Source organism: Aquila chrysaetos, chromosome 9 (assembly GCF_900496995.4).
Source record: "Aquila chrysaetos chrysaetos chromosome 9, bAquChr1.4, whole genome shotgun sequence".
In the NCBI taxonomy this organism is placed as follows: Eukaryota; Metazoa; Chordata; class Aves; order Accipitriformes; family Accipitridae; genus Aquila; species Aquila chrysaetos.
The window spans coordinates 29,640,627-29,659,219 of NC_044012.1; the positions used below are offsets into that span (position 1 = coordinate 29,640,627).

Genomic DNA, 18,593 nt, shown 5'->3' on the forward strand with positions numbered 1-18,593 from the left:
GCACGCGACAGGGCTTTTCTGCAACCCTGCCACAGTGACTCCCAAGAAATCCCCGAGGCTAGCACCAGCCTCCGCTGTCCTTACATCCCTCGGGCAGTGCCACAGACAGCTGTACTCTGTTGTCTCTTCTCCAGGTAAAAGGATGTTAGAGAAAGGCACGAAGCATTTGAGAGTGTGATCCAAAGACCGGTAACTTCAGTTGCACCTCCTTTTCTACAAGCCCAGGCAGCTGCTCAAAATCAGCTACAGACAACACGGCATCGTTCTCTGCCTGAGTGGGTGTACAGAGCAGGAGGTGCCCAGGACTGAAGGTGCAGTGTTTGGGCATCTCACTGAAGCACGGAGGGCACAGGGAAAGCTTCAGGGAGGGAGGCGAGGGATGCAGAGGACCAGAGATGCCGCCTTCTCCAGTGGGTGACATGGAGCCGAGCCAGAGCTGGCTGTGAGTCCCACAGCACCAGCTGCCAGCCATGCCCGGGACAAACAAGCAAGCTGCATCAGAGAACCACGCTCGGTTTTCTGCTTTTGCTTTTTGGGACACTATAAGACAAACTGGCTTATTTTAGCCCTTCTGCCTTTAAGGAAAATCTTCGCTACGGGCAATAGATATGAATCCATGTCCCACGTCAGCTATAATAATAATAAAGCACTGGTTTTGCTTTCAGGTCTTTTTGAAAGAAGGAATCCACTGTTGTAGTTCCACTGAGAGCAGGCAAATGTTACTTCTTTAACTTCATCTCTATTTTGTAGCAGAACTAAGATTTATCATCATCTTCACAAGTGAAGATCAAAAGCTTATCCCATTTCTCAAGAATATACCTGGTTTAACTTCAGGAATCAGAGGTATTTAACAAGTAGACACTGAGATGAACCTAATTCCAGCTCATTTCATATGAGTATTTCAAATGAACCATAGTCAAAGAGTGTGCCTTATGATAGAAAATATTAATAAACCTAAATCTATTTTCATCTCTATTAGTATTCTTCCCCTTTCCATCATTCTCTCAGTATTTTCCACATGAATACGGTGAATGAACATTTGGTTAAAAGTGGCTGCTCAGGTAACTTTCTGCCATTGCTTTGTTTTCAACACATTATGCCTTAAAACTAAACATACTTAACTCTTGAAGGACAAAAACTGTAACAGTAGCTTTTAAAATACTTTGTTACCTTATGTTTAATAAAAAGACACAGTTTTAGTATATGCAAATAAAACCACTGTTAGAAGTTGAGCTAAGTAGGTTTTTCCTGCAAATATTCCATTTTCTAAATCTGAAGTATTTGCTCAGTAAGAGGGCAAAAAAATCACCTATTCTACTCTCATAAAATATGCTATGAGAGCACTGTACCAAATTACCAACTTGATTAAAGAGTTACATTGCTATTTTTAAAAGTCTTTTGAACTTGTTTAAAACTATAGTATTGTCCCTTTGAGATGCAATCGTTACTATATAAAATATTGTCTCTTATGAACCAACCATTCCACTACGAAGTTGTAATGACTCAGAACAACATGCACCCTTGCACACCTTTCCTTCCCTCTTAGCATCCCCTGCCTGAGAACTAGAGGGACAGCCTTCCTCAGCCTCACTCCCCCACACAGTCCCTAAACTCCATCAATGGCTGCTTACCTCTTCATAAAACTTCAGTTGAGGGACAGCTTCATCAATCTCATTCATGCAATAGTCTTTAAAAAGCAAAAATCCTGGAAAGTAAAAAAAAAAAAAAAAAAAATCAGAAAAAAAGTATCATTACTATGATAAAAAGGGATACAAAACCACTTGGGTAACATCATGGATTGCACATACCTGTGTAAGTATCCCTAATTGCCAAGGCTTAGCAATACTCATTATCAAGTGGCTCTACAGCATTCTGAACAGAAAAGGATCATAAACCTCACTCACCTCCCATAGGTATATTAAGCATATTCCAATTTCTACCTGCTGAGAATTTTATGAGATGTTTACATAACACACCGAAATATCCCATTCCTCTTCACGGATCAGATTTTGTTTCTTTTTTCAGAGTAAAAACTAGATACTATTCACACATTTTGCTTTCTTGAAATAGATTTACCTACTTCTTGTCGATAAAAAGCAACCTCTTCTGCATTCCAATTTTAGATATACTGTTTAATGTTACCTCCAAGAAGTTTTATAGCACAGTAAATTACATCAGGATCTTTACAGTTCCTTTACAAGTAATTTAAGGCATGACCTCTGCAGCCTGCTGAGGAGTATTTTCCATTATAAGCGTTTTAACACATCGTTACAAGCTTCATCTCATGGAAGTACTGTCTTTAAATCCACCTGAGCTGGTACCTGCTACCCTTGTACTTTACATGGGTATCTGTTGTCCCAGCTGATTGTCTGGGTTACCTGCAAGCCCCTTAGAGCTGTAAATGAACCTGATTTCAGTTCCTTGCAGCAGGCAATACCTTTCCTTATTTAGAGTTACTGCATACTTACTGAAATCCCACCCAACTTTTGGAGGTAAGACCACAAAAGTGTAAACCAAAATAACAAAGCCAGCAAGAGAAGGCAGAGCAGCTAACCCGAGGGCTGGCGCTGCCTGGGTCCCACTCCATCCTGCTCCCCTGCTCGACTCCTCTCCCAACAGGGCAGCACATCAAGATATAAACCACCCCTTTTCAACTTAAAAAAAAAATATATATATACATATATATAAAAGACCTCTTTTTTTTAACTTTAACTAAAATGTAGTTGTAATTTGAACTTACAGCAAAATTATACTACCAAAAAAAGTAGCACATCACTGTGTGCTCAACTAAGAAATAATACAACCACCTACGACATCTCACGTTTTCCAGAGTATACTATCTTTAAAAAAAAGATGCAAAACCCACTTCATGTGCCGCATAGTAATTTCTTTGTAGTGTGTACAGGAGAGCATTTAACTGTCAGTTATGAACATGTCCTTTCAACTCACTATCATCTAATTTTATCAAAGACCTAAATAAGGAAAAAAACCCCACCAACTATTCAGAAGCAAAACCATTAGTCGCAGTGGACAAAGCAATGCTAATTAGGCAAACAAAAGCTTTAATTTCTATATAATGAAAACACTTATCAGCTTCTTGGTAGCCCCCCTAGCTCTATCTGGATTCCAAGCTAAAATTCCTATTGGAAGAGCTTGTTTTCCTGGGGTGCCCTGGATTTATTTGCTCACAGTCAGAATACCAGAAAAGAGATTGACCACACAACTCCTATACTTTGCTTGACTCATTTAGCTGATTAGGATGATATTTTGAAGATTACAGAAACTGGGTTTTGTTTGCTAAATAAGGACAGAAATCTAATTTCTAATTTTCTAATTTCTAATTATTCTCAACAAAAAGAATCATTCTTGAAATATTTTATAAACAAATGTGCTTTTTTGAAAACAAACAAAGAAACCAACCCCAAGTTTTCTATTCCTTAAAAGCAATCTGCAATTAGAGTGCTTTTTGTCTTTCTCTTTTTTTTAAGGGCTTGTCTTAGTTCCTATTTTACTGGAAATATTCTTAATAAGTTGTCCTCCCTTATTGCAGAGGAGACAGGAGCAAAGCACCGGAGCAGCTCCTGTGATCCCCATGCCACATACGAAGGACAGAGTTCCCAGCCAGCCATCGAACCAAGAGTCACCCTGTCACAGCAAGGGACACGAGTGCTCTCTCCAAGCAGGCACCCCAAGCAAGTCACAAACTGTCCCCACTGCTGCCAAAACCCAGCCAAAACCACCCAAAGTCGCTGACAAACTGCACCTCTGGAGAGCACACGTTCTCTTGTATTTACTGCCTGAGCAGTAAACGTGGCACAAACCCAGTTTTGAGAACAAAATCTGCCACTTATGGACCTGAACCTAATTCATTAACTCTTATTTTACACATGATTGAAAAAGCAGCACCACCGAGCAAAATAATGCTGAATTGACTGAACTTTTATTTGGACAATGAACCAAAGGAGATTACAGTCATGTAATTAAGAGACTGAAGAGTGGCACAAACAGCAATGAATGCAGTGAAAGAAAAATCCCTGGCGTGGTCCCAGCTACTGGCTCTTTACCAAAAAAATCCACAAACAACAACAAAAAAAAACCCCACCACAAAGACAACTGTGGGAGGAGTGTGAAAATATACCAACACAAATTTTCAACAATGCCATGCCAAACATTTTAGCCCTGTTTAATATTTTCCAAACTTTTTAATTTAATTATCGCAGAGAAAGAAAAGGTTCACAAGACCAGAGAACAAGGAACAATAGCAGGCTTATGCTGCCTGCGTTATACAGCCCACTTCTCACCAAGTCTCTCTTTTAAACTGCATCGCTATGCAAAAAACTAGAGACATCCAAAACAAGAAGTCAGAAACTTTTAGAGATGGTTAATATAGTCATAATAAGTTACAGCCATATGAACTAATACTGAGGAAATGCTGTTAGTCAGGTTCCAGTGAAGATGAGTAGAATTATTACAGTAGCATTTTAAAGTGTACGATAAAAAAAAAAAACAACTATTAAAAAAGACTGCAGTAAAATAAATTACAGCACGAAATGTCTCTTCTCCATGAAGTTACCAACGTTGTAATTATTCACTAGTGGGACACCCAAGATATCTGCAAGCCTGTTGTAGACAAAACCGTACGGTGGTTCTTCCAGCTCTGCAGCACCCTGAAGCGCGGCAGGGTGGTGGGGAGAGGATGGTGGGAGACGGGGCATCCCCTCAGCCCCAGCGGGTGGGCAGTGGGCACCAGAGCTGGTCCCGCTCCTCGCCCTAGGCATGGCCGTCTTTGTTACAGCAGGAGGTTACATGGAAATTCTCTCGTAGCCAGAAAAATGGTTAAGAACTCTTTTTTGTTGTAATTTTTACAAGTTGCAAGAGGGGAAAAAAATACACTTGAAAAGGTTCAGTAGCATCCAAGAAGAATATTATTCTAACACTTGGGGTCTGTTTAACACATAAATTAAAGCATCAGCTTTCATCAACTGTTCACCTTTGTCTTTTCAGAAGAAAAAAAATACATTCCCTGTTAAGAAACGCTGTTTGATACCAGTTACGTTGAAATAAAAATAGGTATTTCAACTTCCCTTTGAAGAACCTATGGACTGGGAGCATTTACGTACATATATTAAGATATACTGCATACACACATGCAGCTTATATAGTCATCAAAAAACCCAGGATTTCACATGGACCAACTTCCCTTGACAGAAAGGGTTCTAGTATTATTTTTTAAAAGATATGCTCTAACCAAACCATAAGAAGGATTATGTACCATACGCTTTCCAAGCAACAGTTCAGAACGCTAGACACATTGCACTGCTCTGCAAATAAGTACTGGGCTATTTCATCCTACAAGTTTTCCATGTGACTGTTAGTATAGATCCATACCTTACAAGCAGAACCTATGTATTTTGAATACCTTCAGGAATACATTTGTAACCACTATGGGACAGTGCCTGCACCGGTCACTGAAATACTGTCTGGTGGCTTCAGCACTGGAAAAATACTCTAGAACTGAAAGTGAATAGCCAGCTGTAGAATTCATTACTGCTTCTGCGGTGGCAATGAACAAAGCAATTGCTCGTCCTGCACGGGAGCTGGGCCAGCAGCCTCCAGTGAAGGGGTCCAGGTACTGTCGCACTCTCCCTGCGTCCAGGAGATGAACTTCCTCCTGACTATGACATTTTACAAGTGAGTGACAAGAATCAGATTCTGTCAGAGTTTTTAAGTACGTCCTAATGCTTGGCTAGCATCTGGCAACCCGGAGTGCTGCTCTTAAAATTAGCAACACAGACATCAGAGAAAAATTTGTGGGTGTCCGCACAACCTTTTTCTTCAGCAGGCTGTATCTGGGGAAGGATAAGCTGAGTGATGGAGTTCTTTTTAATTAATTGATAATCTCACGATTAATGAGGGTCTTTCTTTTCACCTGTCTCATGAAAACAGGGAGAAAGGGTGCCAACTCAGGCATTTTCTCTGTCAAAAGGACAGTAATGTCAGACAGGCAGCAAAATGCATCCCTCCTCGCCCTGCCTGGACAGAGAGCTGGTCCTCTGCGCAGGTTCGATGTCGGCTGGCTGAAGATCGGCTGTGTCCCACAGCTGCGCTGGGAAGCGGCTGGAGGAGGTGAATAGTTGCCACCATGCCAGGAAGAGGGGAGGCCTGCAGGAAAGCTTTATTTCCAGGGATGATCGATTAGAGGCTGATGGTTAGGGACAAAGAGTGAAGAAGGATCTGGGGACTGTAACAGACTCTGGCAGAGCCTGGAGGACAGAGATGTTACGGAAAAATCTTTGGGGAAGCCAAGAAACAAAAACAGATTGCCAAGTGATGAGAGTGGGTTTTAGCGACTTGTAATTACTTCACTAAAGATTTACAGTGGAGGAAAACAGAATCAGAAGCTCTACTACCCAGTCAAGAGTATTGCTCGAAAGGATCTAAAACTCCTAAGTATCAAGAAAAATTCAAAAGATTTTGTGGGTAAATTCTTCATTTAAGAAGTCCTATTCCCTGATTTTTATCTTTTTTTTTTTTTTTGAATGATTGGCCTTAAACCATTAGCTCTTTTACAGCACAACTGCAAATGTAAACATACTACCCCTCCCTCATCTTGCATTTGTAGCTTGCCTGACCATGCAATCCACGTCCCCAGGTATCAGCCCACTTGAAATCTTTCCACTGTCCTGAATTCAAACGAATCCAATTAGAGCTTAATGTTCTCCATACTGGAAGTGTTTCTGTTTCGACCTCCCATTGTATCAATGGATTCTGCACTTCCACTGCAGCATAAAGGAAATCTCCCCTTTTACTGATGTTCTTAGAGTGAAAAATTATTAGCCAGACACTGTAGCTCTCAGATAACAGCAAAACTAACTGACAGATGCAGCATTGAATAAGTGACAGTAGTCTCAAGAAGTTCAAGGAGAACTGACGAAAAGCACAATAAGCAGTTAACTACATACCGAAAAATAAGACCAAGGACAGAAAGCAGGAATTAAAAAAATGATAGCGTTAAGTAACAGATAAAAGGAACCAGCAATTATTTATGAAATAAAGATGCTGACAGCTTTTGCTTTAAAGATTTCTTCTTCTATACTATGTAATTTCTGCAACAATCAGATCACTAGTTGTTAAGGGAAAAGAAAAATATTTTTTAAAAGCTTTTTCTGGTAACACCAAAGTGACGGATGGTGTCAATACACATATGTGAGTGCAAGATAGCACCTAACTCCAAGCCTCTTCCTTCCCAGTCTCTAGACAATCATTTTTTCCCATTATCTTTTTATGGACAATTCTGTACAGCTAATTTTGCCAAATGCCATTAATTGCACTAACTCTAATTACCAAGACAAAATGTCTTTCAAGGAGGGATAAAGAAGACCCTTGAGGTTTGCAGCTCAGTCTTAACTGGATACTCACAACGAGGTATGGATGGGGAGATGCGGAGAGCAGCCGAGTACCAGGGGTCTCGGGCGAGAAAGCCTGCACCTGCTCGAGTAATCCAGCCATTCCCAGAGCTCATCCCCAACCAGACAAGGTCCGTTTCACAAGCTTGGAGGGGACAAGGAGAGGAATTAAGCTAACCCATCTCTTTTAAAACAGAACGTAATTTTTACTTCAATATTTATTTCAAATAATTACATTTTTCTAATATGATTTCAGAAATTTTGCACGAAATCCTGACTCTTAAGTCAACGGCAACCCCTCACCCCACCCCTGAATTAATAAGGCCTGCTTTTTGTTTCCTGAATTCAGCACTTCTTACGGCCAGGCTCAGGCAGAGAACAGAAACGCAGCTGGTGACCAGCCTACACACTTCTGCCAAACCTGCCCTGGCCACTGCCACCGTGTTTCAAGCTGATTATGGAGTATACTATTTTATTACTCCAAAGCAAGCCTTCCACACCACTTCTCACTTCCACACAAGGTTTCCATGCTGCCCACACCACCCTTCTCCCACCAAATGGCTGGCGGGTACCCATGGCTAGGTGCCTCTCCCCCACGAGCCTGCAGCTCTTCCCAGGCTATCCCAGCTGGCACGTTCATCCATTTAACACACTCCATCTATGAAATTCTGAATTCACATCTCTCCAGTTGCCTTGGTTTGATGCAAGCCCAGCGCTTCTTAGCAACCACCCTGGGCTCTGCAGCAAGAGCAATGCCCTTGGGCTGTACCCACCCTGGCACAAGCAAGGGTCCACCTGAAGCCCCCCCAAAACAGGATTGCACCGCGCTATTGAACCGGGCACTGCTTTGCCAAGACACAGCATATTTAAAAGCCACCTGCTTGTTAGCAGAGTCTTTTTAAAAAAAGAAATAAAACCTGCAGTGTCGAACCCTTCTCTTACAGTTTTAATAAAGAAATGTTGCCCTCTCCACTTGCAGGGATTGAAGCTGCCTTCTCATTTTACAGTTAGTTACTTGTAATCTTCCTGCCCTGCTACTAGTGTTACTAAAGCAGGATGCATTGCCCCAACAGCGGGTTCGGCAGGCGTTGAGCCACACTCGGCTGGGACGGCTCTGCCAATGCTCACCAGAGCCACGCTGCCAGCCAGCCAGAGGGGCGAGTGTTGGCCTTCTGCCTTCTCCTGCCGTCTAAAGGTCACTTCTGCATTCGCAGGGCTGTATCCTGATCTTCACGAGAATGTCAATTAACTGAGAGCACGGAATAATAATAATAAAAAAATTAATGAGTAACTTTGTAATAAAACAAACCTTGGAGAAAACTACTTATCTAATTCTAACTAGAATTTTATTAGTATCTGACTCAAATACCCTTTTAACAGGAGTAAATAAAAATCTTATTAAAACAAACAGAAGTGACTAGGTAAGACAGCAGAGCTAAAAATAGACACATTTAACCCTGATATAAGTATTCACAATGTCACTGATTGAAAGGAAGCTGCATCTATTTACAGCACGACCTGAATGTGGTCCAAAATGCTGATGTAGACTCTTTCTAGTAGGCAAAATAGCAAATTAGAAAACAAAAATATCAAGCTGTTTCCAAATCCTGACTAAACGCGCTGTGTATAAATACGGAATAATGACAAACAAATAAGTAGCGACATCTGCACCAGAATCAGTACAGGCTCGTTTCCCGTTGGCTGCGGCTAACAGCTCCGACTCCCAGGCAGACAAAGCTTCAGCACAACCTTCCCCGTATCAGGCTGCTGGGGAACGTGTGCTGGCACTCTGCTCTGCAAAGCCTGCGACACAAGGATTTTTCCTCATTTAGGGCGCTTCCAGGTCTCTGTCCTAAGTCCCTCCAAGACCTCTCCTATCTTTCTTATTTGGCTGAATTCGGACAACAGCATAAAGAAGTCAGCAGAGCATAACCAGAGGGACATCCGTACAGGGTGTTATCACAGACACCTGATCCCAAAAAAAGCCTCTTGTGCAGAACTGGCAAGGAAACCGTGGGACAGCACGCCCTAACAGCACACACCGCAGTGAAATTATTGTGTGTTTCTGTTTAAACCCAGTTGTTGGTTGTTTTAACCATATGAAACGGCTCTCACCTGGAGGCAAGGCTTTGCTACCCCTCAATGAGACGGTGCAGATCCACTGTGCGATACCCACGAGCCCTTCTCCAGCGTGGTCCATAGCCTCCATACAACAGGGAGCCAGGACCATAAACAGAGGATCACGCTTGGCTTTTCTGCTGGAAAACTACCATTCTTCCCCATGTGCCATTTCGTGTTTTATTCCATTTTATTTTATTTGTCTCAAGGAATGTAATGAGCCCACCATTGGTACGAATAACAGATCTGGGTCTTAGACATAAAAAGTTAGGGGTAGAGGTCTATTATTAAACCATACAAAAATTGTAATTTGAACCAGTGTGCAGGTGTTACAGAATATCCAGTCAAGTTCAAAATCTTGTTCTGTATGGTACACACACTCAGTTGCCATAGCACAGGATAATTAAGACCACCTAAAAGCTCCACAATTGAGACAACCACAGATTTCCTTGTTCAGGAACAAAGAGACTTGCTACTACCAGGGAAAACTCATCTGCGTAGGAATCACAGCTTTGGCTAAGTACAAAGCCACAAAAATCCTCACAGCCCAGAAGGCACCACAGATTTCACTACTTTTCTTTCCAATTATGAGCTATTTGTCCTTATCCTATTTTCCCTAATAGAGCCTAATGTACATTCACTTTTCATTAAAAATAATACATCATAACAAATTAAAACATATCTCTGTGCATAAAAATCAGGGTAAAAGAACAAATTATATTTCACAAGACAGGACTTGCATACAATGGTGAGGAGCGCAGACCAATTTCCCTAGAACAGAATCAAACTGAGCTCAAAATTAGTCTGTAAGTTGCCAGGTAGCTTGTTTAATGACGTCTATAAATCATTATATAAAAATAAACTTTGGCTAAAAGATTTCAAGTGTCTTCAAAGAAAATCTTTATTTCCAGGCATATTTTCCATTAGCTTTTCACACAGTGAAATCACTAACACTTGTTAAAACTTAGTCAGCCATCTTCCCAAATGCTAGACCTATGCATGCCTTGAACTCCTGCAACAACAGGAGCAGAAGAGCTGTACTGCTCCTCCAGCACACACGTTTCAGACACGATGGAGGAGTATTCACAGATTCTGTGTCAAACCTCAATATAGGCTTACAAGGTAAAAGATCCTAAGCAGCTAATATACTGACTTACTGAGAGCATTCAATTATTATTCTGCTTCAAGACCAGAAGAGCAGGTTGGAGCAAAATACTCGATGTGGATTACAGAGTCTGCATTTCAAACAAGAAGGCACATGGTAAACACCCTTCCACGTCCTCTGACAGCAGCCAGGAGTTCAGCACTTTCAAAGGGTAGGACCAGCAGCTGTCAAGATGTCAAGTGGTGGCACACCAATTCAAATGATAAAAGGATTTCTAAGGAAAAGAAGAACGTGCCCTATTTTTAACACGCAGCTGTAAATCATTTTAAAAAAATGTGATGTCTGTGCTTCACCCACTGCAATTGCCACTGGATCTTTGCCTCAAAAAAAGCCCCACCACATATCACCTTAATATCCTCATGAAATACACCTCTGAATATTGAATATGCAATAAATCATATTTTAAAGCCACGAAAAGAAAAGAATGGGGAAAACTTGCATCTGAACCACACTTAGCACGTATCTTTCATACTCTGGTCTCCCTTAACATGCAGAATTCCAGTCAACTAAAGTTGAGTATCAAAGGTATTCAACATAACAAAGATGAAAGAAAAAACGGGGTTGTACGTGAGAAAAAGTACCTCTAAAAGATGAAGGACTAATATCACTAAACAAAGATATGTAAAAACATTGGTTTTTAAAAGGACAACTAAACATAGAATTGAAGCATTTCATTTCAATCAGTTATTGCAAAGAACACGATTAAATTCCTTCGCTAAAGTTCATCAAGAAATACACAGCACAAGAGGTTTTGTTCTTTTTTCACTTGTAAGTAGAAGAAACTCCCACTGCTTTTGCAAGTGGTATTAGCAGCTACTAGCAAGCTATTAGCAAGCTAACAAGTATTAGCAGCTTAAAAATGTCATGATGGTTGGTTGTTATTTGTTGTATCGCCCCATGTCACAAATATTCAGTCCCTGTGAAGGGCATGACAGTTGTCATTTTCCATCATACAACTTTTTAAAATTACTTACATAATGCAGGCCAATGTCCCTTTATTATTGAAAAGCACAGTATTTCTTTTGAGATGCTCTAAGCTATGAACCGTTCACTGTTATGAATTATTTAACACACAAAGTACACTGGGAGGTTTATTTCTACTTCTTAAAAAGGGACTAGATATATGTGAGTTTCTTCTTGGGGGACAGCGAGGTGACAGGATCCTTTAATGAAGACATGGAATAATTTCACAACAGAAGGGCATTCTCAAGTCTCTGATGCCAGTATTCACCTTAGCAAGTACTGTTCAGTATCTTCACCACTGAAAAGAACCAAACTGTTCTGCAGTAGCATCTGGGAAGACTGTTGCACTGTGGTTAAAATCAAAACACAGAAACAGTAGTATTCAGTAAGTAAATACATACAGCACTTAGTTAAAGAGGAACAAAACCACTAAAACAACAGCGATTCTCCTACATGAATTTTAAAGCCTTCCTCTGGTTCATTCTGCGCACTCTAAGAAAGCTGCTGAGAGCTGGAGGTTCAGAAACAAATAGTTCTGCTTCTCTTCAGACTCCTTCCCCTTTTAAGCAACGAAATTAACAGAAGTATCTAGAAACATTAAGAAACTGGTTTGCATATTTCTGAATCTACCTATCCAACCACCGCAGACATGCACACATTTGAGAGCAGAATATTATAGAGGCACTGGCTGGACACAATGCTGTCAGTTGAAAGAGGCCAGGAAAGAGAGAAGCAACTACCCTATAAGGTTATTGCTCTGTTCCCCTACAGAGTTTGAAGATTTGGAGGTCTGATGGTGTACATTACTCACCTCCTGACAGTGCACCAAGTGACGTTCTGCAGCAAGAACCTCACAAATCTGGACCAATTCCCTGGGGGGGTTTGCAAGTTGTATTATGCATCATTCTTTTATGGGACAAACATTGGTATAGAACAATAAAAGCATCTGAAAGGCTTATAGTAAATATCCATGTCTGTTCTCTGCTCTACAAATGAATTCATGAGATAATTGATAGCCAGAGCTCTCCACCTTCTCTGCTCTGTGATTTTCTAACTGCTCTGTCTCTTAAAAGCACTGCTAAAAGTTAGAAGACTTAACAGCTTCAGTAATTTAGATTCTACTTACTCTTCTCCTGGTTTCTGAGTTTTTCTCTTGTTACTAATGAGTTATCCCACTGAGATAAATGAGTAGAACTGGCAGGACCAGAGAATCTGCTTTATTAGTAGTACAGAGCTATGCAGGTAAATCTCATTAAAGTTTTTATTATGCCACGTTACAGACATGGAAAACTAATATTTACCTATTTCACAGTGGTGTTCGGATGCTTAATTGGTCTGTGAATTGTTTCAAGACGCATTGATAAAGACTCCATGGGAGTGCAACTGTTTTGGATTGACTGAGAAATTGATGGGGGGGGAATCAAGGTTGCACACCATCACTGTTTATACCCAAGTATAAACATCAGAAATGGGCTAAGAAAGCTCAAGTGAGTACGAGCAGATAGAAGACGCTACCTTTGGTATGGAAGTCACTCTGTACTCAATAAGGATGGGTTTATAACATTTTAGGTCAAAGCTTTCCAAACTGGTCTTTGCAACCCCTCCTTGGTAGCTGGTAGTAGACCTGGCAAGCCACAAAGGCTAACAAACAGCTCACCTAGCAGTAGGACCTAACTCTAGAGCCCAGCTGTCCTCTGCCCCACGTGCAGGACCTGCACAAAGACCTTTTGGAAGCCACCGCAGCACCAGCGGCATGCTGGTAATGGCTGTCCCTCGACAGTCCCCAGGCAGAAAGCCTGAGGCTGGCTGCCCTGTCCTCCTCCTCAGCTCCCCTCACCACACCTGCACGCAGCCAGCTGCCATCTTCCCTGCACGCCAGCAAAGCTGCTGCAGACAGAGCTGGAAGGAAAGGCCGGAGACTTGCCGCTGCAGGGGACCGCTGCTGAAGCCTCAGGTGTGCAGCTGCAGGATGACTGAACAAATCACTGAGGGCCCATCTTGTCTGAAAGGAATGAGTTTACTTACGTACTTCCTTGGGAAAAACAAACGAACCTATGAAATGTACACAACAAAGTCACTGCCGGCTGTGTATGACCAGCTTGGGGTTTACTGTCTGGTATGTATGTTTGCTGAAAACTTAAACATGGAAACATCCCAGTAAAATTTCATTCAAATAATTTATAATTTGTTATCTCTCTATATATATATTATCCATTATCTATCTTGCTCATTTTCTCTCCTACAGTACTAATTCTGGAGTTCAAAATTTCCAGTCTGCCTGGAATTCCTGACAATCTAACCCAAAAACTGTATAATTACACTGCTCTGCTGAGATAAAGACTATTTTTCCCTGTGACTTAAATCTTCCAAGAACTATACTGTATATACCTGCTAATATATATCAGCATGTGTACCTTATCCATTATGTGAAGTTCCAGATGATAGGATATATATTTTTCCTATCTTAAAGCTCAGACTTAATCTGCAACTCCACTGGGAAATCACACAACCAAGTATCTTCAACCCCTCCACAAAGACAGGCATGGGAGCATATCAGGCTGCATCCCAACAAAGAAATGCTCAATTATTTATGATCAGAAAAAAACCCAAAATGAATACATGCATTTTTTTATAGTGACTTTGGATACCATTTGTCCCTGACACACAAGACAGACACCTCCTTAAAACTGCTTGCAGGTAAAACACGCTTAAAATCTACAGCAGGAAGCTTTGTTAACATCCCTCTAAATGATCTTCAATGTAATTCATGCAAGTAACACATTTATTTTACCACAAAATAGAAGTGCGTTGAAAGAAATGCAGCTTCCAGTAACAGTTAAATTATGACATAAAAAGTAGATCTTAAACCTAAGACTAATTTGATAAAAAAAATTGCATATAGCAAACCAGACTGAGTTTTATAAGAAGGCTCTGAGTGCATATTTTCTCTCTTTCTCTGTCCACACCCCAGTTTGATACAAGTGGAGCTCCACTTTGAAATGTCTTACATCAGTAGTTTCTGTTTCGGTTTACAATCACACGGTTTCCGACATCTACTTGTGGTTTGGGTTTTGTGTTGTTTTTAACTGATCATACGAACCGTGCAAGGAAAGCATGGGTTCAACAGATTCATGAAGGACTCCTGCAGACTATCCACAATCCAAGCTTTAGTCTAAACTTGAATTGAAAATAAGAAGTAACATGAGAAAGAAGAAGATCAGTCTTCTAACAGTCTTTTAAATATAATTCTTTTTTCGTATAGTTACTTCCTAATTTTGTTGGTGTCTACTTCTGCATGGTGGCTGTCTTCCCCAGGTCAGAAAAGGAACCCCAGAATAAAACCACTTGAACAAACAACCTGCCCTCTTGCTTTTACAGAAAACCTGCCCAGCAAGTAACTATTTTCCCTATCATATGGCTGCACATTATTTAACATCAACATACCAGAACAGAGTAAAATTATCGCAGTGCTACAAGTCTCATGAATGCTCTTAAGAAAGGAGTCCAAGGCTGTGACACTTTCAATCATTAAAGTCTTAGATCAGTAGCTAATGTATGCCCCTAGGTGACTTTGGCTCTAAAAATACTCTCAGTTTTCAAAGACACTTAACATGGGTTTTTGTGCAGCCCCTCCTACTCGCCACTGTCCTCCTCTGGAGCACGGGGAGGGGGATGTGCCGCTGGCATGACCCCCCCCTCCGCTCACACGTCCTTCCCTGATGGTGCAGGCAAGCCTGCAGCTCCAGAGTCGTCACGAGCGGCTAGAAAGGACTAGAAGCAAGATCTACTAATTTTGTCATCCCCTGCTCATTTAATAGCCAAAACCCCAGGTGCTTTTCTTTACTCCCAACCAAATTTTATTGCTTTCATTGTTATTTCCTCAGAGGACTATTTAATTAGTTCAGAATGCCAACAGCACATAGATCTTATGCTTAAATTAAACAATAGCTTAAATAATGCTCTAGGGAGGTACTTTTCCCAGCCCGTTATTTTTAGGTATCTCGGGGAGTGCAGTGCTACCACACTGGCAACAGAAAGAGGAAGAGCAAGAATGTTTTTCTCAACCGATTTTAACTCAAGATCCATCTAATGATTAGCATCAAAATTCTGAAATAATGAAAAATGATGGGTCCATAACGAGAGAAACAAGCAACAGAAAGCATGATTCATTGCCCTAAAAAAAACTCTTTAGCTGTTCTCACCCTAGATTTGGGGTTGGTTTTTTTTCAACAGAAAGTTGTCCCTGACAAAGCTGGAGGAAACAGCAGCCAGAACAGTCAGGAGCACGTTTCCCTCTAACTGCAGAGGGCAGGCAGAAAAGTCCCTCCCCACAGTTGTAGGTTGTCTGTGCAGAAGGAACTACAAAATAGACCAAACGCTCATTTGCTCTGGAAACTCAGCTAAAAAGCTACCAGAAAAGAAGCAAGAGAGCCCCTCGCAAGACATGCATGTGTAGGAAGAAGCACTGATACAGATGGCAAAATGCTCACCCTGGCTGGGAAGACCTCCAACTTGGAGCCTGCTGATTTAAGAGGATATAAAAGACAGTTAAATAAATCACCCCAGAAAGATTGTTCCTCACTATACAAAAGTGGATGGTAAACAGGAAAAAAAAAAATGTTTGTAACTCATTACATCAACTACAAGTTTTTTTAATTGGTTCTTTTTACAAGTGTTACATTTCAAGAAAATAAAACAGAAATTAGATCCAGTGTCAGGGGAAAAAAAATGCAAGTTACTTACTAGGCAAGGTGAAAAGCTTATATTGCATTATGACCAGCTGCTGAAACAGCTAAAATATGTTCTGTTCTCATCTTTCCCAAAGACCCAAACCCAACAGGTCTGTGTAACAGAAGAGAAACTGAGAAGGGTATAGACAAACTGCCATGTTCCACCAGCTTGCAAGCAGTCACCAGAGAACCCAAGGCCGAACCTAAGCCAGGACCTGAAGTTGCAGGATGCTTTACCGTCACATTCCAGAATTTCTAAGCCAACTTTATTCACTGCCTACCAGGTAGATGCAATTTGTCAGAAAGTCCAGTGTCAGACATAAGAGTCACTGAACTATAACTGGCAACAAGTTTGCTCCAAAGCATTTAACTTTAATAACCACGATAATCCTGTTCTAAAGTAATATTATGACCTAATTCACTCCCTTTAACACTTGGCAGTTATACTTGCTGCAGCAGACCCCAATCGGCCCAGCAGCGACGCACATTACAACTCATTTCAAAACTGCCCTCTGAAAGCAGCGTTTTTACAAGCGTGCCCACCCTGCAGCGCAAGGGAGCACAAGAAGAACTCCAGGTGCAATCCTAACACAGTTGTGAAGCAGAGTGGATTCCATGTGTAAATTATAGATATTGGGATACCAGAAAATGTCTCTTTTTCTAAAGCAAACACATAATCTGGTGTTGTAGCAAACAGGATGTGGTAAAAAGAAAACTAGCTAAAGGTGGTTACGCACTCCGCTTCGAGACATGCTGTACTTCCCCATGAAGCTTCTGCTGTGGAGGAAGCAGCTTCTGTAGGAACAGCCGGCTGCTGGGCTATTAAGCGCTGCCAGAGCATTTTTCTGGGTGGCTCTATTATCTTCACGTCCTCTGACTCATTAGGTGATTCTTAGAGAGTTCAAGATCATTCTGGAGCATCACTCCTGCAGACAGACGTGCCATCTTCAAGAGATGAGAGCAACCTGTTTGCCTTCACAAAGAAAAAGATGTAAATAGAGGACAGACACTTGTTTATGCAACTCTTATGAAGCCTCCAGGCCATTTTCATCCCCAGACAGGCCACTGCCACGCTGCTCGCTGATGGACTTTCCTGCTCTTATTCCTAAAGGGCAGAGCAAAGGTTTTGGTTTCCGAGCCCAAGCTGCCCCTGCAATTCCCTGCAGCTGCACACCTGGGGGAGGTGGCAGGGAGGGAATTTGAGCCAATCTTTTACAGTGGTATGTGGAAAGCACTGATCCTAAAAGGATTTAAGGCCTCATTAAGGATAAATACTTCCAGCTGATAAGACCAGCACCATAATTAGACATACTCATAGGAAAACATCCAACAGGAACAACTCCATATACAACATTGGAAAGACTTGTATCAGACAACTGATCAAAGCCCTGGTTTTTACATTTGAAAGAAGGATACTGAAAAACAGAAAAAAACAATGACCTGGAGTTGTAAGAAAGAACTGTGGTCTGGGGAAAAAAAAAAAAAAAACGAACAAACCTTAACAGTCCTCATCTACATCACTTGCCAAAGGAACAAATAGGTAGCTTGATCCAGTTGTATAGTTAGTATATAAGGATAAAGCACTGTATACTAGACAGCTCTTTAACTGAGAATAAAGGCACAGGAAGAGCCAGCAGCAAGGGGATGAACCAGCAGAATTACAGCTCATCATCAGAGACTCATTTGACTCGGGTTGATTTAAACTCCTGCAAGTAGGAGCTGTGTCCCATGGGGCATCCGCCCCAGACCTGCACGCACAGGTCCAGCCTTAGCTGCAGTCTCTCCACACCCCTGCCATACAAAGAGATAACAACAGGAGCAAAGAGGTGATTAGACTTTTAACTACCTCACCATATTTAGTTTCACAGCCTTTTGCATAATGCTTGCCTAAAATTGAAGGTACTTTACCACAAGCAATTATGCTGATGTCTGGAAACAGAACTAATTTAATGGCAAAGAACAAGCTAGAAAACGCAATAAAATTTAAACGAACAACCACAGTAAGGCAATACAATATTTTCCAGTGCAATGCAAAGTCTTCTGTTAAAAACAGTCATGTTTTATCTTTAATCTTTTTTTTTCTTCCATTCTAAATCCTACTTCAGAAGAAACCAGCTTCAGAAGTAACTGAAACTCCAGCAAAGTGGTCACGGAAGACCTCATTTCCGGGTAACAGAGGGCAAGTACTGCTATGACTGTACCAAGGCGAGA

At 41.3% G+C, this 18,593-nt stretch overlaps 1 protein-coding gene across 3 annotated transcripts in view; it reads right to left on the reverse strand.

The window, feature by feature from the left end:
* GRK3 (G protein-coupled receptor kinase 3) overlaps positions 1-18,593 on the reverse strand; it is a 78,666-nt gene that overhangs the window by 38,546 nt on the left and 21,527 nt on the right. For all 3 annotated transcript variants that reach the window (XM_030025098.2, XM_030025095.2, XM_041126067.1), the window contains exon 3: positions 1,632-1,705. In XM_030025098.2, coding sequence (XP_029880958.1) covers positions 1,632-1,705 — 74 coding nt within the window. The remainder of the gene's footprint in view (positions 1-1,631; positions 1,706-18,593) is intronic.